Here is a 25,221-nt window from a genome sequence, read left to right on the forward strand (position 1 = left end):
TCAAATTGATGACATTCCCTTTGGTGAATATTTGAGATATCTTTATATGTTTTACAACTGATGGCATGCCCCATTTTCTCAACTTTCTCTTATAGACTACTGAAAATGGACCTTAATTTTTTGAAGAGTTTAGACCTATAACTCAGTTAGTTTGACACATTGCGAAGCAACTTTGAGGATGTGGGTTCAAGTCTAGCTTACCATAAAAAAGGGACCTCAATGATCTCATCCTCATCATCGTATAAAAGAGGTTGAAGATGATTGATTTTAGGAAGAAACTTCAAGAGATTTTGGGACATTTTTTTTATTTGTCTAGAAAAAATGATTTTTTTTCTCATGGTGCTCACAGACTCTCCTATGTATGCCACGTCAAACATAGCAAGGGTATTTTTGTAACTAATAAGGGTAGTTTTGTAATTTGGGGATGCCATTCACTACATGCGAGTTCATGTCATTGGTGGATCTTGGATTTGTGAGAATTGTGAACAAAAACAAATGTGTCTATAAAAGATGATTGATGTCAAGAGGGATGTCATCAATTTGAAAACATAGGAGTATTTCAAATATTCACCCAAACTTAAAAAGGTCACGTGTCAAGGTAATAATTCCTTCAATTTCTTTGAAACAAATTGATCGCTTAAAAAATTTAGACGACAATATTATTTTTGTTATCATCTTATATATGTATTATATATGTAACCTAATATTATATTATTGTAAAATCTCGAGTTTTTGATTCGCATCTCGAGGAAATAAATGGTGAAATTTTGAGAAAATCTTAAAAGTAGGACTTAGGGTAAAATTGTAGGATTTTGTTCTGGTCATTTTTAATGACATTGGACCTTACCATTAGATTCAAAGTGGTTGAAAAATATATTTTAGCCTATAAGCATGTTCAAATGTGAGTCTGAACAGGAAAATTACAAAATCTTCGATTTTCGAATCGGACCACGCTAAAATAATGATTTTTTGCTAGAGGTAAGAATTTTTAAAATTCGATCATACCATTAGGTTCATAATGAAAAATTATAGAAAATAGACTATTTACTTACCATTTTTGGAGTCCAAGAAGTTGAATTATCATCAAAAATGGAAACAACGTCAATTTTAGAGTCCCATCAGACCGAAAAAATAAATTTTTTTTAGAGATAGAATTTGTAGAATTTGACCACACCATTATATCCAGAACAAAAAATTATACAAAATAGAGTATTCTATTCGCCACTTTTAGAGTCTGGACGGTCAAGTTATCGTTAAACGAAATAATAGGTAAAATACTGATTTCGTCCTGCACTTATATAAATAATATTTTTAAACAAAAATACTATTCATCATCCATTATTCTTGTCCAAAACCAACCGCAGCTTTTTAAAAAAAAATTATTTACTTTTTTCAATTTTCAACTTCAGATACGTCGCGTACAGGTCGTCGTCAACTTCCGAAGCAGAAGGGAAAAACGTCTGTAACCTTGACCTCTATAAAATCCACCCAATTTCCTTTCATTTTCTTTTCTTTTTCACCCCGTATTGTCAAAAATCAGTCGTATGTGATACGGGGGTTTCGATTTTTCAACTTCGGATTTCATCGATTTCGAGGCCAAAACGACCTCCGTCATAGAAGGGAGAAATGATGACGGCATCGAGATCTTCGAAACCGTCGGGTCAGATTCAAAATTTAGCCACCTCAAAGTTCGACATGCTTCGATTTCCATGTCGATCATCTCGATTTTCATGCACACACTTTAATTCTTTCTCACAGGGATTAGTAAGGACTCTCAATTTCTATTGATAACCATAGATTGTAAAAATTACATATGAGGTTTTAACGTAAATTTGTTATATGTTTCAAATATATAGAATTTTATTTCTTTATTTCAAATTCACGCTAGAACTTGCATATTTGATATGTTTAATTGTATTTTATAACAAATTATACGTGGGTAAGATATTTCACCGGGTTATTTCTGCTAGTTGGGTTTTGTGCATTGCTCGAACCCTATTTTGATATAAATTTTGTAAAGTTTCAATTTAAATGATAAAAATAAATTTTAAAGTGTGAAAATGGAATTGATATCGAAAAATGAATATTCGAGTGAATGAATTCGGAAAATGAATAATGTGTTTGAAAATATAAAAAGTGTAAGAATCAAAAAAAGGAAAAAAGGGGATGAAATGGTAAAATGTAATAATCACACCCAAAGAATAATGTCTGCATTTTACATTTTAATGTTGTGTGTGGGTTGGTGAACAAATATCTAGGGATAATGATATTGGTTGTATGTTTATTTATTTTTTGTAGTGTGAGGCGCAAGTTATGTTCTTTTCTATTATTTATTTAAGGTCGTGTGGGCACAGTTGCATGGTAGGCAACTGTATATCCATTCTCAACTCTGTAATGTTAATTTCTGATTTGTTGTCAAAGAAAGGAAATGATATGTATATGTAGTTATTTTGTGAACTGTTAAAGAGCTTGCGAATACCTGAAGGGATAGTCTGTCATATCATCCAGAGTGATATACTATCCTGGGATATACGATAGGGACAATCAAATTCATACATGGCGTATGAGAGTGGAGTCACATCTGGAATCCAGGTTTATTTCTCTTTATTTTTATTAGTGAACTTGTAATGTAAAGGTAATCGTATACGAATTTGGGAATCACATGCACGCCTGATAGGCATAGACGAAGATGATTAGTCAGTGATCACTAATAATCCATACTAGTCAAACGTTCAGCACATCGAAAAAAGATCTATTGTTTACGGTCAAGTCAAATGGCCAGCCTGAACCAGATAAATAGTCCCACAAGTGTGGTAAATAGTGACCAGCCACAAAATCAGGAACTAATATTTTATTATGAAACATCATTGTGACGCCTCGCCAAACGCTAACACAAATCCCAAGGCCAAATCCCAAGGCATTAGGTGGCACCTCGAAATTTCGGCATGGTCTCCTCTGTTTATGTTAGCGTTTCACGGAACTCAAACCTGATAAACTAATTTATAACAAAACCTATATATAAAAATGTAGATACAGGAAAATAACAGCGGAAGACTAATTACATCTAACATGTAAGTAGATCAGAGTGCGGAAGATTTATTAATATACAGGCTTACCAAAACATTCTCACTCTAACATAGGCCTAAACTCTCAATCCAAAAACTACACACATCCTGGATGAATTGACAACGCTAAGGGATGTGGCCCTAGTGCTCACCAGGCAATAAAATCTGATCGTCGATCTGATCGACCAGCTACTCCTCAATTACTGCCTCTACGCCTGCCTCGACAGCTGCAAGTGCTGAAACTAAAAAAAATAGGAAGGAAAGGGTGAGTAACAATGGTTACCCAGTAAGTCCACAACCAATTCCTACTAATAACCCTTCCTAAGCATGATCGAATAAAGCATACTGGACATTTTAATACATGCAAGGTTTTACAAGATAAAATACGATCAACTGGTACATATAGACAGGGATGAGCAACTAAACAGTTCTAAAAATTTCACATAACATCAATCATCCATACTCATTATACATTTTCCATTTTATGCAAATACCGTTGGTAACATTAAAATAATAGACATGCTTCTCAGTTTGTAATTCGAAATATAACGACATATACATAATACAAATGGTGGAGTATTGGAATTAAAGAGTTGGGATTCATGACTGGATCGCTCCCAGTCAGGACATGATATTCCTCAATAACATCGTAGTTCCTGATTTTGTGGCTGGTCGTGTCTACCACGCTTGCGGGACCATTTATCCGGCTCAGGCTGGCCGTTTGACGTGACCGTAAGCAATGGGTCTCTTTTCGATGTGTCAGAACGTTCGACTACTACTAGATTGTTAGTGATCACTGACTAATCATCTTTGTCTATGCCTATCAGGCGTGCATGTAATTCCCAAATGACACTCCACTCGTATACGACCACCTTTGTAATACACGTTCACTGGTAAAGATAAGAAAGGAATGGACCCGGATTCCAGTTGTGACTCCACTCTCATACGCGTCCCATACCACGTATGAGTTTGGTGGTCCCTACCGTACATCCTAGGATAGTGTACCCCTCCGGATGATGTGACACACTATCCCTTCAGGCATTCACAAACCCTTTAACAGCTCACAAAATAGCTACGTACATATATGATTTTTCATTTAAAACAAAAGAGAAATTAACAGAACAGGGTTGAGAACGGATATCCAGTTCCTACCATGCAACCGTGGCCAATCGGCCTAAAATAAATAACAGTACTCAGCGCAAGCGCTAACATAATCGGAAATAAACATGCAACCCTTTCATTAATAACCTGGATATCCTTTCACCAACCTACACACAACATACAATGTAAAATGCAGACATCATCCCTCGGGTGTGATTCTGACATTTTACCGTTCATTCCCTTTTCCCATTCTCTCAACATTCTCATTTTTCATCCTTTCAAATCAACCATTCATTTTCAATCTTTCAAAGTCATTCTTTTGGTCTTTCCATTGAAAACCACCAAAGTTTATTAAAAAATAAGGTCCCAGCGATGCTCGGGACCAAGGCTGTTAAAAATGGAGAAAGCTGGTGAAAATTTGGCTAAGTGTCAAAAACTCAATTTTTCAAAGTTCTCGAAATTGAAAACGGGTTTTTCAAAATGAAACTCTCTATCATGAGATTCGACACCATATAGTTTTTGTAATCTAATTCAAAGGAACGCGAAAGTTATTTCATTTTGAAAACTTGTCGAAAACGTCGAAAATTACATTTTGTTCTTAAAACTAAAATTCGGATTTTGATCCTTTGAGATTTGGATCTTAAAACCATTCCCATTGTTCCGAAATGGGGGGTAAAACCTTAATTTCATTAAAAAACTTAAAGTAAATGGCTTAAATGTTTTTAATGAAATAAAGGGTGAGAAATAGTGTATAAGGTGTGAGGAGGTCAAGCCAAGAGTCAGAACACTGTTCTGGTCAAAACTGTGTCTGTCGGTGGCTGTCGGTGGTAGAATCAGGATTCTGTCGGTGGAACCGACAGATTGGTCTTCGACAGATGTCGGTGGGACCGACGGTCCTGCCGACAACATAAAATTTCATCGCGTTTCATCGGTGGCAGAAGCTTCATTCTGTCGGTGGGACCGACAGAATGCCTTCGGTAGGTGCCGGTGGCACCGACCCTTCCCACCTACAGCCTGAACCTCGCTCGCGATTTTTGGGTTTTTCGATCCCTTTTTCGATTTCTTCTTCCATTCTTCGAACCATTCGACCCACCCACGATTTTGTTATCAAAATTTGATAAAACGTAAACAAAACACCTACTTCTACCATGAATTTGAAATCAAAACACCAATTTCTACCATTTAAATGCAAACAATAAGTTTTGTTTCAAAACCCTAAATGCACATTTGAGAAATCTAAAGTTACCAATAAGAATCGGAAGTCCCTTACTTGTTTGTGGACGCCAATGGTGATGAATCAACACTAAGGATCAATGTTAGGCGGTTCGAAGTTCTGAAAGTGGTTGAACTCGGGTGCCAACGGAGTGGTTGGTTGTGAAACCCTTTTTGAAGGTGTTCTCCCCGCTTCCTAATGACCAACAACGACTCTCCTATGATTTGGATGAGGCTCCAAGTGATTATACAAAACCCACTTGCTGATTCTTGTGGGAGACCAAGAGAAAAGAAGAGGAAATGGAGGTTGGATGGGGTGAGGACGTAGAGCTCGACAATGCCGACGACTTTGCCTTCTTCGTCGAGGTTCAACTCGGACTTGATTGGGATAGATCTTGATAGGAATGGGTTTAAACCCTAGGTCTAGAAAATGGCTGAGTTGAGTTCTTTGGAGAAGAGTGAAGAAGTGAAATGAAATAAAAGAAAGTGAGTTTTCTTTTATAAGAGGGCTGAGGGTATACGTGTAATTTCCCCATCATTTCTAGTTTCGATCGTAACTTAACTATTCGGACTCAGAAAACGACAAACGAATATACCATTTCGAATAATTTTTCACTACGGATCTAATGGTATCATCAAATCTTTTCGATTCTCGCTCTAACGAAATTCCACTATGTTGGATCCCACTTAATGCGAAATTCGAGGATTTGTTAACTTTTTCCTCCGAACTCGAATTCGAACTTGCTTACAAGCTAATGTATATATTCCGATCCTTTTGAATCTAATGGCGAAGTCGATTTTCCTCAAAATTAATCATAGCAATATTCGAGTATTTTACTCTAAGTCTCTTATTCGATATTTTCCTCCAAATCTCACCATTTACTTTCCTCGAGATATGAGTTGAAAATCCGGGGTGTTACAATCACGTACCGACTGGGAGCGATCCAGTCGTCAATCCCAACTCTCTAATTCCACTACTCCACTATTGTGTATTATGTATATGTTGTCTTATTTTGATATATTAAATGAAATGCATGTTTAATGTTTTCATTTGATCAATTAGATTTGTATAAAAAAATATTATAGTGAGTACTACTGATAATGTAATGTGAGTTTTAAAATATTTAATTGCTTATCCCTGGCCATATGTACCAATTAATCGTAGTTCCTTCTGTAAAACTTTGCATATGTTAAAATGATTTAGTATGTTTATTCGGTCATGTTAGGAGAGGTTATTGGCAGAAATTATTTGTTTCCCTACTGGGTAACTATTGTTACTTACCATATCCTTCTCCATTATAATTTCAGATCCAGAGCTTGGTGAGACAGTTGTAGAACACGAATGAGGACTATTTGGTAGGTTAGATAGACAATCAGAGTCCGTACTTGGTGAGTATTGGGACTGTACCCCCTAGTGGTGTTAGTTCGTCCAGGTAATATTATGGATTTTGTACTGAACGTTAAGACTTTTGTTAGAGTAAGGAGTTTTATATAATCCTGTATTATGTTTATCCTTCCGCACTCTGATCTATCGTACGTTATTAGATGTATATAGACTTTTACTAGTATTATATTTTGTATGTATATATGCATGATAATGTATGTCATTTATTAGGTACATGTTGAATGCCTTGGAATGCTAACATAAATAGATGAGACTATGTCGAAATTTGAAGGCGCTACCTAGTGACTCGAGATCTGACATGGGGCTTTTGTGTTAGTGTTTGGCAGGACGCCGCAATTATTATAGGTGGGCTAGGTCGAGTCGGGCTAAATACTATCAAGCCTTAGTTTGACTTAGATTTTATGACCTTGAAAATTAAGACTTTGATTTTATTTTACGGGTTCAACATTAAGTCTTGCATTTCGATTTTAGAGCACAACCATTGGGCCCAATTGACAATCCTAGCAATCTTATTATATAACAAAAATATTAAGAAACTCTATTGGCACACCAACTTTTACTTATAAAACACAATTCCTTTTGAAATAAAATGTGTGTATATGTATTTGGTGTGTTAACTAGAGTGCCCGTTCCCATGACATGACATCCTCTTTAGGGGTTAAGGGGGTAAAAGATGAATAATAATAGAATTGGAGATGTATTATTTAAAAAAGGGTAAAAAAGAAAAAAAATAGTAATTAGAGGGGTATTATTGAAAAAAAGGAGGGAGAGAGAGGAAAGACAATAAAGTTGAAGGGATTTAAAGGAAAGACAATAGAGTAGGTCCACACAAAAGGATGGATGAAGTATTTATTCCCTTATTAATTTTGGGACTTACAATTGTATTTTATTATATAGACTAGAGTTCATCCGTGCCATATCCTCTTTAGGGTTAATGGGGGTAAAAGTGAAAAAAAAATTTAGAGGGGTATTATTATAATTTTTAAGATTGAGAGGGTTAAAGATAAAAAATAATAAAGTAAGTTAAAGCATAGTTAGTAATTCTTTGAATAATTCAGGAATTATACCTGAAGTTTTCGAATGATACATAAAATAATTAAAACTTTCGTAGTAAAAATTCAATTCATAGTAAAAATTCTCGACTTTTGAACCCTTTTGAATCATTCACAATTTATTCTTGTCCCGAATTAAACAAATCAAAAATACTTTCTGCAAAGAGGGTTAAAAACAAAATTAACTCATATTTTTATAATAAATTTTTTTATCTCAATCTCGCTTGATAATATTTTCATTATTCTGTCTTTATACTAAAATGTTTCATCATTAAACAATCATTAATTATTGTTTGTTATCTAATCTCATGATTATCAATTAACAATTAGTTTTTTCACTCATTTTTCAAATCTTCTTTCTCTTCTTGGAATTTTTGAACGCAAGTCTTAGTAATTCAATTAATTCAGATAGTATGTGCTTTGTATTATGAAGATTTGTGTTAATAGTATGATTAATCATAAGAAAAAAACATATGTTCTTAGTTTTAAATTTTGTCAATATATACTATTTTAGAATAAATATTAAAATGTAATATGTGTAAAGGTATCTAAGTGTTATTATTTTGTGATAAGGCTTAAGTATTTGATATACATGCATAAAAATATCTTATGTTCTTAATTTATCAAAGATGAGTTCAAAGATGAAGGGTAGTGATGGTGATTTTGAAAAATAAGATATAAGAATAATAAATCTTAAAAATATAGGAGAGTTTTTTTAAATATTTGGACATGAGTACTATGAAAATTTTAATATGTATACATACGAAATTTTAAAAGTTTTTTAGAGTATTGAAGTCGAATTGTACCCGAATAATTCTCATATTTGATTTTTGCCGTTCTTCGAATTTTTGACTGAAGTTTTAAATGAACTACAAAATATATATTCTGAATCGTACTCGAATTAATCCCATAATAATTTTTTGCCGTATACCAAATTACTAATTATGAGTTAAATATACAAAAGAGAAAATATAGTAAATTAGATGATAAAGATAATAAAGTGAGTCCCAGTGTCCCACAAATTTAAAATTGGATAGAATGTTTATGCCCACTCACTTATAGCAACAACGACACTTGTGTCTCTCACAAAATTGTAACAACTGTGAATCCTACCAATGTCTTTTATTATATAAAATAAAGATAGAAAATCGAAAAATATTTTTGAGTATGTAACACAACCATCAAGACTTTTCCTATAATCTTACTTTTAGCTATTTTTTGTGTTTCAAACTCTAAGATCTTTTTGCGTGTGGACCAATGGAAACGTGGTAACAGGATAAGGGGAGTAATTTGTCTTTTAGAAAAAACTATTAGCTGTTTTTTGTCATTTTGCCAACAAGTCGCAATTTTTATTTTGCCATTGGTCCAAGAAAAAGCTTTCCCTAGATTTTCATTTAGAGCATGGTCCTCGAGATTCACACTGATTCGAGGACAATCCACTGGTATGAGGCCTAAGGATGACAGTAAACCGGGGTGACGGCAAGACTGCCTTATTAATTATTTTTGTTGGAAGATATCCATAACTGCATCTATTATTAAATTAATCATCACTATACTTTCTTTTAAAAATAAATAATTCAGGAAACTAATTTTATTCAAAAAAAAAAAAAAAAAAGAAGCAGACAAAAGGTAATTTAGCATGGAGAATTACTATTGCTACAACAACTTTTACTAACGCCACACCAACTGTGAGCAATTATTCACTTAGGTATTGGTGTGGTATTAGTCAAAGTTAGTGTGGTAATAACAGCTCTCTTCCGCATGTCCCTCACGTATGGTGTATATTTGAGTTATGCCCCTGTGTTTTTAAAACTGATGACATGCCCCCTTGACCTTAGTTTCTTTAGTAGGCTAATGCAAAATAAGTTAATTACTTGCTTCTTCACCCCCCAAAAAATTGAAAATTCTTGAATTTTATTCTCAAAATCAATCATCTCCAGCCTATTGTTTCCAACTTAACTTGACTAAACCCCCCCGATTTTCTTCACAAAACCTATCATTACTCTGAATTTTTTCACAAATTCACAAAATTCGATTAAATGTGGAATAACATATTATTTTTATCCTTCATACTAAAATTTTATTTTCTTCAATATTTGAATCTCAAACAAGATATAATTTCTAGAAATGTTGAAGGTTATTGAGTTTAGTAAGAAACCCAAAATTATCATATGGATATTCTCCCAAAATATCCTGATCTTTTTAACGAAACTTTCAAAAATTTATTTGGATTAACTGAATTGAACTCCAAATGAATATTTATCAAATCCGAACTTTGTTACGATGTCTTCAAACTCTTGGATAACATTTTTTACCCTAATTTTCAACCTTGAGATTAATCTACTTCAACCTTCGAATTTCTTTTCAACGTCATTTTCACCTTTAAGATACTAATGATTTCAATCTTCCTTTAGCATTCATGGGGTTGACATGGAGGATATTGTTGAAGATGAGAGGGGACTTTGATGTGGAAGTACTAGGAATAAGATGAGAGGATGCACTAAATTGGGTCTTAAATAAGATTATGGGAACATACTGGAGGAGTGTCTGGAGGCAATCACAAGAAGCTCTGATTGAACGAGATATTGAGGAGTGGCATCAATAGGCTTTAGCTCCAAAGTGCCGATTCCAATTGGCTCAAAGATAAAAGTAGATTGAGAGATATGAGTTCAAGATGGAAAGCTCTAATCCAAAGTTATTTGTGTGGTAGTTGTGGGTTCAAGACCAAAAGTGCTTCTATATTTTTTTCCATTTTGGATGTCTAAAGAGGGCTTCCCAGAATTATTCGTAGAATAGCCACTCTCTCACTTCTATATTTTGTCTAATTCCACTTCATTCAATGCTTACAATATAAGACTAGACTTGGATATAAAAATTTTCTACAAAGGAATTGAGTTGAGGTTGAAAACAATGGATTGAAGATGAGGTTTAATAGATTAAAAAGTAATTTGTTGTAGAGGTTGATGAACTTGAAGATGACTAGTTATAACTTTTTTTTTGCTTGATTGTCGAAGAAGAGTGCATTTACGTCATTTTGATTAGTTACGGTAAAAGACCAAGGTCAAAGGAGCATAGCATCAATTTGCAAACAAAGAGGTATCTCAAATATTCATCAAAATGTAGAGGGGTATGTCTGAATAAACAAAAAAAAAAAAAAAAAGACAATAAAAAAAGAAAGATAATAAAGCGCTCTTCGGTTCAGTCTCCAATTCATTCTCTCTCACTCTCAACTGTGAAACCTCAGAGACAAAAGCTTGTAGACAAAGCTCTGCTTTGGGACTAATTCTCAGAATTAATCTCATCTTCTTGTTGGGTTTTCCAAATTCAAGATCATTGTTTCGAAGGTGGTTTCAATTTTTAATATTTTTTTTTACACTTTTTTCCTATTTTTTATTTTATAATTCTTCACCATTAATGTCCTTCTTCCATTGGAGCTATCTTCTTGGATTATTTCTCCATCACTAGTTTCTTTTCTCCTTTTTAGGGTTTTTAAAGCAAGTCTGAGATTATTTTGGACATTTCTCTCTGGTTTTAGGGAGGTTTCTCCGCTTAATCATACCCCCTTTTAAGAATTTTTATTTCATTGTTGCAAATCATCCGCCATTAAAGGTCTTTTTGGAGTTTTCTTCTTGGAAGTTGGGAGTCTTCTCTGCTAAACTTCTAATTTCTCTTTCCAGCTACCTTAGATTCCGATTTTTTTTGTTGAAATTTGTGATTTTTAGTTGTTTTTTTGCTCTGTTTTCCACCATTAAAGCTTAATTTGAAGCATTTCCCCTCGAATAATCTTCAGATCTGTTAATATCATTCTCAGTTTCTGCCATTAAAATAAAAATGCTTCGATCTCTTCTCTCGTTTGTTCTCTACTTCTTGGCCATGGCGGCTTACCTGCAAAACTGGTTAGTCCTTGGTGAAGTGGTAACGTGCGCCGGGACGGTACCAATGACGTATCGAAACGACGTTATATCCATAACGGATTTCGGAGGTGTCGGTGATGGTCGTACATTAAACACTAAAGCGTTTCGGGAAGCGATATATCGGATTGAACATCTGAGAAGGAGAGGCGGAACGCTTCTTTATATACCTCCAGGAATTTTTCTTACAGAGAGTTTTAATCTCACAAGCCGTATGACTCTGTATTTGGCTAAAGGAGCCACCATTAGAGCTACTCAGGTTCTCTCTCTCAACTCATCAAACGGTCTGGATACATGCCCCAAGACCTCAGTCTTCTGTTACATACTAATATTGAATGACCTAAATGCCCTCTTCTTCAAGATCTAGCGAAAAAACCCTTGATTTTTCTCGGGTAAAATGATACAAGCACTAATGCATCAGATCCCATCAGAACCATATAATTAATAGATTGTAATATTAACATGGGTGGTCTTTTTGTTGCATCTCTTCCTTTGGGCTTAGATCCATAGCTCAATTGGATGACAAATTGCAATGCAACTTTGAGGTCGTGGGTTTAAGTCCAGCTTATACTTGATGTCTCTCTCAAATTCGTCCATCTTCGGCTTCTTGGTTTTCTAACCAAAATTTCATCATTTTGTATTTTTTCAAAAATCGTATCTTGCCTTGACATTTGAAGTAGATTATGAAGATGAAAAATCAAGGGTTTTTGACTGCAGGATGAAGACAAGGGCATTCAGGTCATTTATTTATTTATTAATCTATCACAGAAGACGGGGCTCATCAAGAGGGGCATGTTTTTAGTTTGAACCCTTGAAGAGTTTGATTATAGGTAGGTGTCATCATACTCATAGATCTGTGTTATTTAATAGACGTGTCCTACAATGTAACTAGAAAGTAGATGCTTATGGTAAGTGGGTCTCATCCATTGATGATCACATGGCTAACTAGCTAAGCATAATTGATTGGACTGAACTTTTGAGGATTAGAGATCTTCATGATGGGTCCATTGGTTTATTGTTGGCTTCTTCTTGCTCGTGCACCGGAGAAAACCATAATGGTGTCATGAGTCATGACACCGGAACATTGAATTACTCCGATTGGTAATTTATAGCTGTTTAATTTGGATATTTTCCTTATCAAAGGTGGGCCCCATGAGTAATTCAAACCCCATTATGAAAAATGCTAAAAAACCTAGAAATAGATGAAAAATGTACAAAGCCAATTAGGGTTGTCAATGGATCAGACCAGCCAGACCTAAAATTTGATTTTATAACTTTGGATTTGGATTGAGGATTTGGGTTTCGATAAGGATCTGCTTCGGCAACCATCGGATTGGTTCTAGATCAACCATGCCCCGATCTTATAGGGCCCTAATTTGAGAAATGTGAGAAGTTATATTATATATTTTGTTAAATAAATGATGCTTATTTATATATTTTTTAATATCAAGTTGAATTTGATCCGATCCAACTGTTATCAGATTGGACTTGGATTATCATATTGAATCCAATAAAATATTTGATCAGGCCATCTGATTCTTTATTGGATTGTTTCTGGGTCTGATCCTGACTGGATCTATTGATAGCCCTCCCTAGCTAGAATGACCAGTTAGACTATTTTTGTTCTCAAGGTCCACCATAGGGTAGGCCTAATATTGATAGGTCAGTGGGCTCAAAAGAGTTTGCATGTCAATTGTTGGGCCCATTGAATCAATTTTTGTTGCAATGTACTTAATGTTGTTTAGAGAAAAAAAAAACTATGCTTATTGGATTATCCTGATCACCTAGCAAAAGCAAACCTGATTAATAAATTAATTCAAAACTTGTGTGGTTACTGTTTGCAATTTCTTGTTGCTGTGACATACTACATTTGTACCACTTATGGTTGCAACTGTGGATAGGTGGGAGTGGGATTGCAAAACCAACTCCTTTATGTTTATTAGTACCATGTGTCTCATTAATTAACGGTCTTAGTAGGGGCAAATTGTTTCTTTTGGAATTGATAAAATTGTCCTTTACACTCAATAATCAACACCTTTGTATTGTGGGTCCTCAATGGGGCATCTGTTGAAGTCAAAACTGGACCAGTAACAATAATTTACATGATATCAAGATATTATACAATTCGAATATCTAAAGAGCATTGGACCTTGTGGATATCAAGAATTTCGTACCAGAATGTAAATGGCTGGTTGCACAATGCACCACTGATGGTACCACCTTTTTGGTTAAGAAGTAAAGAGAAAATTAAATGGATGCAAAAAGGTTTGATAACATCTTGAGATTGTATTTGTTTTTATCTTATTTTCTATGGAAAAATCAAGTTATCATCCATTTATTCCATGATGCCAAGACCACCAGATACTATGGCCGGTTATTAACTTAAAGAAACCCGATACAGTTTTTATTTTGAGCAAATCAGTAGAATTTCTGCTGTTCATCCACTCAATTCCATCTTAACGAAGGAATGATGTTAAAAGATTTTTCGGTAATTTGATTTTTTGTTTTAATCAGTAGTTTTGTTTGAGATTGTTTGGATTCTAAGGTGTTATACTTGCATCCTAAGGTGACCAAACTTTTGACTAGGTTTGACCGACCTAGTTAAGCAACACTGAGATTCAAGCCCATCCCCATTGTAATATTCTTTGATTCTCAAATCATGATAACTACCGTAAAACTGGTGGATTTCTTTTCTTCTCTTTATCGTGTTTTTGTGCATTTAACCTTCTTTGTTTGATGTGTAGGACACATTGACCTGGCCCTTAATTGATCCTTTACCTTCTTATGGAAGAGGAAGAGAGCTACCTGGTGGGAGGTATATGAGTTTTATCCACGGAGATGGACTACACGATGTTATAATCACAGGTGGTTTCTAACTCCTTTGTCTTCCAATCTTTTTAGTTGCCTTACCACACATGGCAAATTTAAATCCAGATTAAGTAGCTTAGTTCGTATCACATATTGGTCAGTAGAATATCACATATTAGGGAGGCTATTTCCGTCATTTTGTTATTGCTTGCATTTGTGTGATGGACATTTCTATGATGGTGCTTGTGTGTGATCGAAACAACATATAATGCTATTTGTAGGCTGTTTTGTTTAACATTCCATACGCATTCACAGGTGAGAACGGGACTATTGATGGCCAGGGTGATGTCTGGTGGAACATGTGGAGGCAGAGATCCCTCCACTTCACAAGGCCGAATCTCATTGAGTTTATTAATTCCAAAAACATAATCATTTCCAATGTGATCTTTCAGAACTCTCCCTTCTGGAATATTCACCCTGTTTATTGCAGGTAATGCTTGAATCTAACATTTTTTTATACATTAAAAATACCAAAACTAGCATTTTATTTTGAGGTAAAATGTATCCTGATAATTTCTTCTAGAAGATTCTGGTAAATTTTAGATTCTCACTTGTCAGTAACTATTGACATTTTTGCCGTATGTTGAAAAATCCAGGATTGAAATATTATCTAATGCCGGCCAAAGTAATGAAAAAGGGCAGGGATGTATTATTAATTTGTGCTAATAGTTTTATCTACTTTGCAGCAATGTTGTAATTCGATATGTGACCATTTTGGCTCCTCCTGATTCACCCAATACAGATGGTATTGATCCAGGTAAATACTATTTAATGATTCCATGAAATATAGCAAATAGTAACTCCTATGCAAAGATGTGTCTGTGAAGATCTTCTTGGCCAGCAAACAAGATGCTCACCAATCCATCTGTGCATCAATCATAGATGGGCTGCATCTTGGGTGGCATGGAACGAAAATTGCACGGCTTAACCGTCTTCGTTTTCCTAGTAATTGCTGGCTTTTTGATGATCAATAAAATTGTGCAGTGGTCAGAAGATCGAATGGTTATGATTAATTAGTACAATTTTTGGGCTATGGTTCACTCAAGTTGTCCTATTAATGAGAAAGAATGTAGATTTTGCTGGCTTTTTGATGATCAATAAAATTGTGCAGTGGTCAGAAGATCGAATAGTTCTGATTAATTAGTACAATTTTTGGGCTATGGTCCACTCAAATTGTCCTATTAATGAGAAAGAATGCAGATTTTGTTGGGCATGTTCACTATGTGGGAGTAGCAGCTTTACAGAAACATTTTGTTTAGAGAGTTTCTATTGCCTAACCAAATGTTTTTATGACACCAAATCATAAAATTAGAGTGATTCTATTACCACATCATCTTTTACTTAGAGCACACCAATTCGCATGATATTTATAAGGAATTAGCACACTCTTGGGGTGCTCTTAGTAAACGTTGGTGTGGCAATAAAAGCTCTCTAAAATTATCACCCCCAAATAAGGATATATATATATATGGGTCAGGTTCAAGGGCCATGTGAGAAAACATGTAAGAAAACTTTCGTTTTTCAAAATAAGGGTTAGAGGTTTTGGATTGAGCTGATTTTTTGCAAGGATGGTCACTATGATGAGAAGATCATCCTCACAAAAAATCAGCTCAATCAGAAACCTCTAAATCCATCAAAAGTGATTTACAAATTAGTGATAAAAATTAGTAAAAAATCGACGGTCCACATTCTAAATCACTTTTAATGGGGTTAGAAGTTTCAGATTGGGCTGATTTTTTTTTTTTTGAATGATCTTCCCATCATAGAGATCATCCTCACAAAAAATCAGCTCAATCCAAAATTTCTAACCCATATTTTAAAATTATATTAACCGTCGAAAGTTTTCTTATATGTTTTCTCATATGGCCCTTGAACCTGACCCATATATATATATATATATGTATGTATCCACACCAAAATGGATTTTGAAACTTGAAGGGGAAAACGAAAAAAAAGAAAAAGAAAGAAAGGAGCTTCTCTGATGGTAATTTGACATGGTGGTTGTGCATATTAAAAGAGTCGCGATAAACTGACTCGAAAAAAAAAACCACTCAAAATTCACTTGCCGACGTGGCATGTGCTCAGAACCATAGATCTTTTCTTTGCGATACACAAGCAAAAAAGATCTATGGTACCATACACACATCCACGTCAGCAAGTGAATTTCGAGTTGCTTTATTCGAGTCGGTTTTATCTTTAGTCGTATTAAAAAACATAAGCTTCCTTTTGTTTTATGGTTGGAATTTTATAAAAAAGAAACGTTGGTGTGGCAGTATAAGCTCTCTTTATTTTTATGGCATTATTTCTAAAAATTGAATTAGAATAAACATGCACAACTTGAAATATGCATATTCATGATCAACTGATTGCAGATTCCAGCTCTCACGTCTGCATAGAAGACTGCTATATCGCAACAGGGGATGATCTGGTTGCTGTGAAGAGTGGATGGGATGAATATGGCATCAATTATGGCCGCAAAAGCTCCGACATCACGATCAGGAGAGTAACCGGGTCATCTCCTTTTGCAGGAATTGCAATTGGCAGTGAAACCTCTGGTGGTGTAGAGAACGTCTTAGCTGAGCACATAAACCTCTTCAACATGGGCATTGGAATCCATTTGAAGACAAACATTGGTAGGGGAGGTTTAATAAGAAATATTACATTTTCAAATGTGTACATGGAAAATACTCGGAAAGGAATACGGATTGCTGGGGATGTTGGAGACCACCCGGATGACAAATTTGATCCGAATGCTCTACCTGTCGTTAAGGGTGTTATAATTCGGAATGTGTGGGGCGAGAAGGTTCAGCAACCGGGGTCGATACAAGGGCTGAAGAACTCACCTTTTACGGGGATTTGTCTCTCCAATATTAAGCTTCACGGTGTGGCCGGACCAGTAACATCTTCTCCATGGAAGTGTTCTGATGTTAGTGGTACTGCTCTTGAAGTGAACCCATGGCCATGCTCAGAATTGACAAGCTCTAATGGGTCTGGTTCTTGTTCTGTTTCTTTTTAAGGTTTGTTGTGTATTCTTTTGAACCATGTTCATGGTGTGATAAACAGTTTGAAATTCTCTTATAATTTTTATTTTTTAATTATTAATTATTACGTCACAAGTCTGCCCCAAAAAATTTCTTATCTATTGCAGTCCGATTAGAGATGGATCAGGACCATTACATATAAGGTAACAGATCTCAAGCCCAACTGAGTTTGATCAGAAGATCACAACCTCAACTCTTTCTCCATTTTAGAAAAAGCATATAGATAAAAATGGTTTTTGGTATTTTATTCATCGTTTGTGGAGCAATTGATTTATGGGGAAATTATTAAAACAAATTAATTTGCAAAAAGAATCGAATTTTTTAAAAATTATCGGTGGAAATCTTTTTTTGGTTGTTTAACAGCTAAAAATAATTTTCTCTCCTCTTGTGCATTTTTAGTAGGGGTGCACATGGTTCGGATTTTGGCAAAATTAGAATCGAACCAAATATGATCGGTTTTACAAATTTGGAACTGAACCAATCTAAACCAACCTTGGTTCGGATTGGTTTGGATCGGTTCTCGGTTCTCATATTTTCAAAATAGAAAAACTAGTATTTTTTCTTTTAAAAGAGGAATCCTTTGGATCAAATAATAAATAATGCCTATTTTAAAAATGAAAATGATTTTATGATTAAATTTTGACTGAAATCTATATAAATTAAAAATTAGAGGAAGTTTAATGAGACTAAAAAAAAAAAATTTACAATTTTAAAATTAGTATTTTTGATGGTTAGTGAGAAAACTAATCCATAAATGGTATATTAATGAATCCAAGTCTATATTTCATCTAATAAACATAGCATAAAGGTTCTCATAAAAAAAAAATAAGGAATCAAATTCTTTGCAAATGTTTTTCCATAAATGAGTTAATTCATTTGAGAGTTGAAAGAGAAATTTGTGTATATTTTTTATGAGTTTTTGTTAGAAAAAAAATAGGGAGATAAAGTTGAAGACTTTGATGAGTTACTTCTTCGTTATATATATTATAATAGATACTTTGGATTAGTTCGGTTCTCGGATTGGTTCAGTTTTATTATACCCCTAATCCGAAATCGAACCAAATCAATCGGATTTTTCTATATACAATCCGTACCCGAACCAAACCATGCTCAATCCGAACCAATCCAATCCAAAATGCTTCGGATTGGTTCGGTTCTCGGATTACCCAATCCAATGTGCACCCCTAATTTTTAGTAATAAAAAATTGGAGAGAAAATTTCGATCCTTAAAGGATCGAAATTTTCTCTCTCCAATCAAAATTAATATCTCACAATCATGATTTTAATCTTGATCACGATCACAATCTTGATCAATATTAAGATCACGTTGGTTAAGATCAAGATCTTGATCACGATCAAAATTAAGATGTAATTAAGATCTTGATCAAGATTGTGATCGTGTTCAATATCTTGATCATGATCATGATCAAGATTAAGATCGTGAAATATTGATCTTGACTGGAGAGAAAATTGAAGAGAGAATTTTTTATTACTAAAAATGCACAAGAGGAGAGAGAAAATTATTTTCGGCTGTTAAACGGTCAAAAAAGGTTTCCATCGATAATTTTTTAAAAATTCGATTCTTTTTGCAAATTAAATTTTTTTTTTAGATTTTGATCACACTTCTACATAGTTGTTAGATTTTGATCACTTTTTTTTTTGTCCGAATTTGAATTTTCACATGCATCGATAATCAATCTCTTAAGATTTTGCCATTAATCAAGTACAACTTTTATCCAGTCAAGATAAATATCATATCCAACTATAATTTTTTGGGGTTCAATTTATCATTTTCCTCTTCACCCACTCTATATTTACTATATTTCCTCCCTTAACTCATTTTAAAATTTATATCTTTTATCCCTTAATCTCAATTTATTTTTAACAATACTCCTAATTTTTATTTTATTTTTACTTTTATCCTCTTAATCTTAAAGAAGATGCTTGTGTCATATAGGCACAACTCAATGGATCTCTAGCCCCCGTCTTCGGAATAGAATCGGCCGCCTCTTTGGCCTATTAGCTCGATCTATTCCTACTTCTATGAAGGAGGGTCAATGTAATTTAGGCATGACCAACCCGAACTTATTGACCCTTACTTTTTCATAAAGACAGGAGAAGGTCGGTGAAGTGCTTGAATGCAAGATGACCGAACTATCACTTGCGAAAGTCGATCATCTACTTGATTTTTTTTTTTTTTAAATATTTGTTGACCCACCCTAATCTCAATCCCATCCGGCACGGCCAACTCTAGTCTGTTTATAAGTAAAGAATAATTCAAGGGCCATTAAATTATGAATAAATCTCATAAGTAACAAAATCACACCCTAAGTGTATAGATGTTGGAGTCACAAAATCTCATTTTAGATGGTGTGATCTTATAACAAAATCATCTTATAAGGTTTATTCATATATTATAATGTGTACCGTGGTCAAATAATTCGGATCGGGTGAATATTATCCGACTAATTTCCAGCTCGGAGGCTGTCAACATCTAAATTGACCCTTAAGAGTTAAGACTGTGAGGGTAGTGAATGCACACAAACATAGTGCATGTGATGACTGTATTATGTGACCAAACATGTCAGCCTTTTCTACGGGACTTTGTTGAAAAATAGATCCATTTCATATGACCCCCTTAAAACTACAATAATGATGAATGCACACGATAAATCATATGCGGTTCATATGCGTCTGATGTGGCAAGGGCACAGAATCGTAGATCTTTCCCATGTGTATCCCGAAGGAAAAGATTTTATGATTTTGTACTCTTACCACGTCAATCATGTACAGACTACAGACTACACTACGTATGATTTACTGTATCCATTCATCATGTCGCTTAAAACGTACTTACTGCCTTTTAACCTTATTAACCCGTTAAAGTGGTAGAAAAGAGCTTCTATTGCCACACCAATACTTACTAATGGCACCCCAGACGTGTGGTACTACTAATTCTTTGGTGATTTACATATGAATTGAGGTGGCATTAGCAAAAGTTGGCATGGCAATAAAATCTTCCTATATCAAATCATATTGAGATATTTCTTCTCATCACTCAGAATCAAAACATATTCTTCTAATGACCATACTCGGAATTGAAGTATGGTGCCCCCATCAGTTTCCTCCAGAAATCATACATAACTTCGCTGTATCAAAGATGAGAGTTTCTATTAACACATCAACTTATAACACACCAATCTGTATGTACACAACCATTCAATTTCAAAAAGATTGGTGTGTTGAAATTAAAATTTAGTGTGCCAATTGAATATATCTTAATAAAAAACTAAGAATGCTGCAAAGTTTTGCAGTAGTCATGCGTGCAAAAGCTATAAATTTGTAATGTAATTTTTCATATACTAGTATTTCACAATGTTTTGCAATATTTTTCCTTCATTTCTTATAATAAAGGCTTTTATATTAAAAAAGGGTCCCTTAGTGTAACTATCTTAGTTCATAAAAATAAGCAATATTAAGCCCATGGGTTCAGTTCAATGTGGGCCTCTTAATTAAGCACAATCACAACCCAAGGAATGATGGCCCATTTACACTCCTTAAATAGTAAAATACTTGGGTTGTCAATGGATTGGATCAACCCCAAAATCCGATCAGTTCCGATCTGATAACTTTGGAGCTGGATTGAGGGTTTGGGTAATGATAAAAATCTGATCCGCTAAGGATCTGATTTTGTTGACATGTCTGATTGGTTCCAATTGGACAGGCCTCTATTATGATAAAATTTGAGAAATTACGTAAATTGTGTTATATATTATGTTTAAATAAATGAAGTTCATTTATACTTTGAATATAAAATCGGATTTGATCCGATTCAAACCCCATTCGGTTTTTGTCAAATTGGGTTTGAATACTAATGTTTGGATCTGATAAAACCCGATTCGATTAGGGTCTGATCCAATACTTAGTGGATTGGTCCCAAATCAACCAGTGATCCGGATTCGATCCAGTGTGTGCGTCAGAGACAGAGAGAGAGAGAGAGAGAGAGAGAGAGAGACCACTCAAAACTTCCTTAAATAGACACGTGGCATTAAATAAGGGTAGCAGGAAGACCCCCACCCCACCATTACTACCTCTCCAATCTGTATAGAGCTTATAATGTAAAGTAAACCTTAATACATTTACACATAGTAAAATACCTAATTTACCCCTCTTACATAAACATAGAAAGCACTTTTTTTTTTTTTTCCTCATAGATTAAGCTCTTGGTTCTTCTCTACAATTCTCACTCCTTTTGCAGATCTAAGCAACTTAGCCTGATTCAAAAAATTAAAAAAAAAAAAAAAAAAAAAAAAAATACAAATATATCTTTCATAAGTTTAATTAAAGCAACAAGTGAAGAACAAGAGATTCTAATGCCACCCCAATTCATATGTAAATGAAATTAGCACACGTCTTGGTGTGGCATTAGCAAAAGTTGGTGTGGCAATATAAGTTCTCTTAAAAGAAAAAATGGAAAGGTGCATTTTGAACTTGAAATTACATGAAATCTAACATTACCTGATAATCAGTGATTTCTACAGCAAACCCATCAACAATAGCCAAAGAATTTCTCTTCTTGTATGTCATGGGTTCAAGTGTTCTTCCCAACAACTCGTCATGTTTGTTGCTCAGATACAAATCAAGCTCATGTGATCCTTTATTTCTTCTATCATAGAAACAAAATAATAAAAATATATAGCATTAGATCACTCATTTAGATAAAATCAAATGTATTTAAAATTTAAGAAGGAAAAATGAAGAACAAACTGATCAGCTCGAAGACGCTCATATTCGGGATCGTATTTCATGAAAACATAGTATAATTCACTTCTATTGCTTCCCATGTTCTTCTTTCTTCTTTCTTCTTTCTCTTCTTCTTTATAAATAACAAAGCTTTTCAGCTCTTCAAACCCACATTGTTGCTATAATTATACAATGTAGATAGACATGAAATGAAGTGAAAGTCTATATTTCTCTTTTAACTCAAAATATTGGAAGGCTTTTTCTTCTTTGTTGTAGCTAACTGTAAGTTTCACTCTTCTTTCTCTACTTGTAGCTAATTATAGAAAGATATTTCACTTCTCAAATTACTCAACTGCCCTTATACACTGAGGATATTTACATGACATATCATTGAAGTTTAAAAGCATAATGACAGCAAGATGAGACAGTTGGCTTGTCTTAGAATTTTTTTTTTGAATACCATTGGTAGAGTAGAAAAGTCAACAATTTAATAAAATATAATATATGTAGAGTCACTTCAGAACTCGGCTGAGTTGACTCCACTGTTAGAAATTGAAATAATTTTTCAAAAAATTCTTCAAATAAGGGACTAGTCTATCAAATTGACAAATCGAGGAATTTAGCGATGAATTCCTGATTAATTGCTCCACTGCAACCTCAACATTCCTATCTCTTCAATCCTCAAGTCTCGAGAAAAGTTAGGGTTCTTTGGAAGGTTGAAGTACTTCATGGGTTTCTACTTTCTGGGAAGAATCCGAAAACATCATTGGTATAATACCCAACAAATTTCAGATATATATTTTTTTTTGATTTTTTTTTCCAGATTTAGTTGAATTAAACCAACCTGATCCCTATCAAATCCGAACTTGGTTACGATGATTGACTCAACTCAATGGAATTTTGAGTTGACTCGATTAGAACTCAGTTGAGTTACATCTTGTTATATTTAACTTTTGTTTTTGAATTAATAAATAAATATAAATTATATTAAAATTTTAATATATGTATGTAATGCATTCATTAGAGATGACTCTTAAAAGTTGACTTGACTCAATGGAAGACTGAGTCAAGTTTTCGAGGTTTAAAATATTGAATTCTAGAATGAGTCAAAGTATACTTTGTACCAAGACCATATGGTCCCAAATACCAATAAAGACCCAAAGTGAGTTAGAATAATAATTTTCTAATGTCAATTAGAATCTAACTAACAAGTTAGAAATGCATATATGGTCATCAAACTCTAGTCAAACAACATTATTTATCCACCATAACCATATGGGCACCTAATGACACTAATACCCCTAAGAAGAAAATTAATCAGCTACAAAACCCTCCACTATCAAAGTAAAATGAGACTTAGTCAAATCCACAAATTATACCTATTAAAAAGTTTGGTACAATTAGTTCATAACGACCATGTCATTGTATAACCATTTGTTAACTACAACATTAAATCTCTCTAGCATCTAACATTAACTTTTGGTTAAATATTAGAATCACACTTAATTTAGTGTTCAACTAAATTTTAATAACATATAGTCTAACTAACCGTAAAATTTGCAAGCTTTTGTATTACCAATTTTTGCATAGCAAAATTAAGAATTGTAATTTTTTGCATCCACGAAATCTGAAAAGTTTTGCAATGATTTTTAACACAAGAAAATCCTATAAGATGATAGTAAGACCATCCATATAAGTTTTATGGAATTGAATGTTAGGCAATTAAGAAACATCAAGTTAATAAATTGGGAGAGGAAAATATTAGGAGGGGTAAGTGAAAATACTACGAGAGAAAATATATTAAGTAGCTCTGATAGACAATAAACAGGGAGAAAGTTGGTTAAAATGGTTTGAATATATTTTTAATGAAATCAATTACAACCCTAATTAGAAGAAATTTTCAAGTTGAAGGTCATAAAAAAACAGGAGGAAGACTTGAAATAAAGTGGAGGTTAAGATGTATCATACCTTAGGAAGTGGGGGTCTTGAGTTCGACTCCCCACCTTAGGGATTTATTATGTCGTGCGTGTGGGGAGAGAGGATTGCACATGCTTCAAGGGTTAATTAGGTGCTCTAAGAGGATTGAATACCTCGGTTCAATCCCCCTCCCCTATAAAAAAAGAGACTCGAAATAAAGTGGATGGATACAATAAAAACATTTATGAATTCATTCGCAATAATATAAGATTTGACTTTGAACAGAGTGGAATAGAGAAACATGATTTGTTTAGCCAAACCCAAATCTTTGGGTCGATGCAAAGTGTTATGAAATTTTTGCGATCAATTGAAGATGACCCAATACTAATAAAAATTTACCCAAGAATTGAATAATTGTAGAGTTTTCTTCTACATCCATTTACAAATTTGTTTTGTAGGCATATGTAGTAGGGCCTTACATTGGATTCCTTTTGTTTAGGTTTACTAAAATATAATCACATTTTGGGATATGAGGGTATTTTGGAAAAATTACTTTTATTAACAAAAAAGGGGATCTCAAGTTTGGGAAAAATTTAAATTTTTAAAAGGAAAAAATGGGAAAGATAGATGGAGTATTTAATGGAGTCTAAATTAAATCAACAAATAATTCCAAACAAGTCATGCGGGTTATTAATTTCGCAAAAGATATGTTGGAAGAAGGACTAACTTAGGGTAAGGTGGGAGGGGACCACAACATCCTCTCTCTCTCTTCATATGGTTAATTGTGGGTCCCACTGACTGAGTGTTTGTTGTTGGTTGAAGTCATACAATCCCAACGTGAATGCAAGCTGTGGTTCTGTAACAACTAACAACTACTAATCTTCTTTTACTTGGTCTTATCACTTA

The 25,221-nt window shown here is 34.0% G+C and overlaps 2 protein-coding genes across 2 annotated transcripts; one reads left to right on the plus strand and one right to left on the minus strand.

Annotated features, from left to right (window-relative positions):
* The first annotated feature begins 11,035 nt into the window (after positions 1–11,035).
* Positions 11,036–17,730, plus strand: LOC147390992 (Pectin lyase-like superfamily protein). Its single transcript, XM_086457957.1, has 5 exons — positions 11,036–12,005; positions 14,491–14,611; positions 14,870–15,044; positions 15,301–15,371; positions 16,987–17,730. Exons 1-5 carry the CDS (start codon positions 11,667–11,669, stop codon positions 17,628–17,630), a joined length of 1,350 nt encoding a protein of 449 aa, XP_086314083.1. The 5' UTR covers positions 11,036–11,666; the 3' UTR covers positions 17,631–17,730.
* A 4,044-nt stretch (positions 17,731–21,774) lies between these two features.
* On the minus strand, positions 21,775–22,659 carry LOC147390993 (subtilisin-like protease SBT2.5). The gene is made up of 3 exons (XM_086459510.1): positions 22,423–22,659; positions 22,174–22,321; positions 21,775–21,929 (listed from the first exon to the last, which is right to left on the minus strand). Exons 1-3 carry the CDS (start codon positions 22,497–22,499, stop codon positions 21,864–21,866), a joined length of 291 nt encoding a protein of 96 aa, XP_086315636.1. The 5' UTR covers positions 22,500–22,659; the 3' UTR covers positions 21,775–21,863.
* Between the last annotated feature and the right edge of the window lie 2,562 nt (positions 22,660–25,221).

This window comes from Akebia trifoliata, chromosome 11 (genome assembly GCF_017979445.1).
Source record: "Akebia trifoliata isolate Shusen 1 chromosome 11, ASM1797944v1, whole genome shotgun sequence".
Classification (NCBI taxonomy): Eukaryota; Viridiplantae; Streptophyta; class Magnoliopsida; order Ranunculales; family Lardizabalaceae; genus Akebia; species Akebia trifoliata.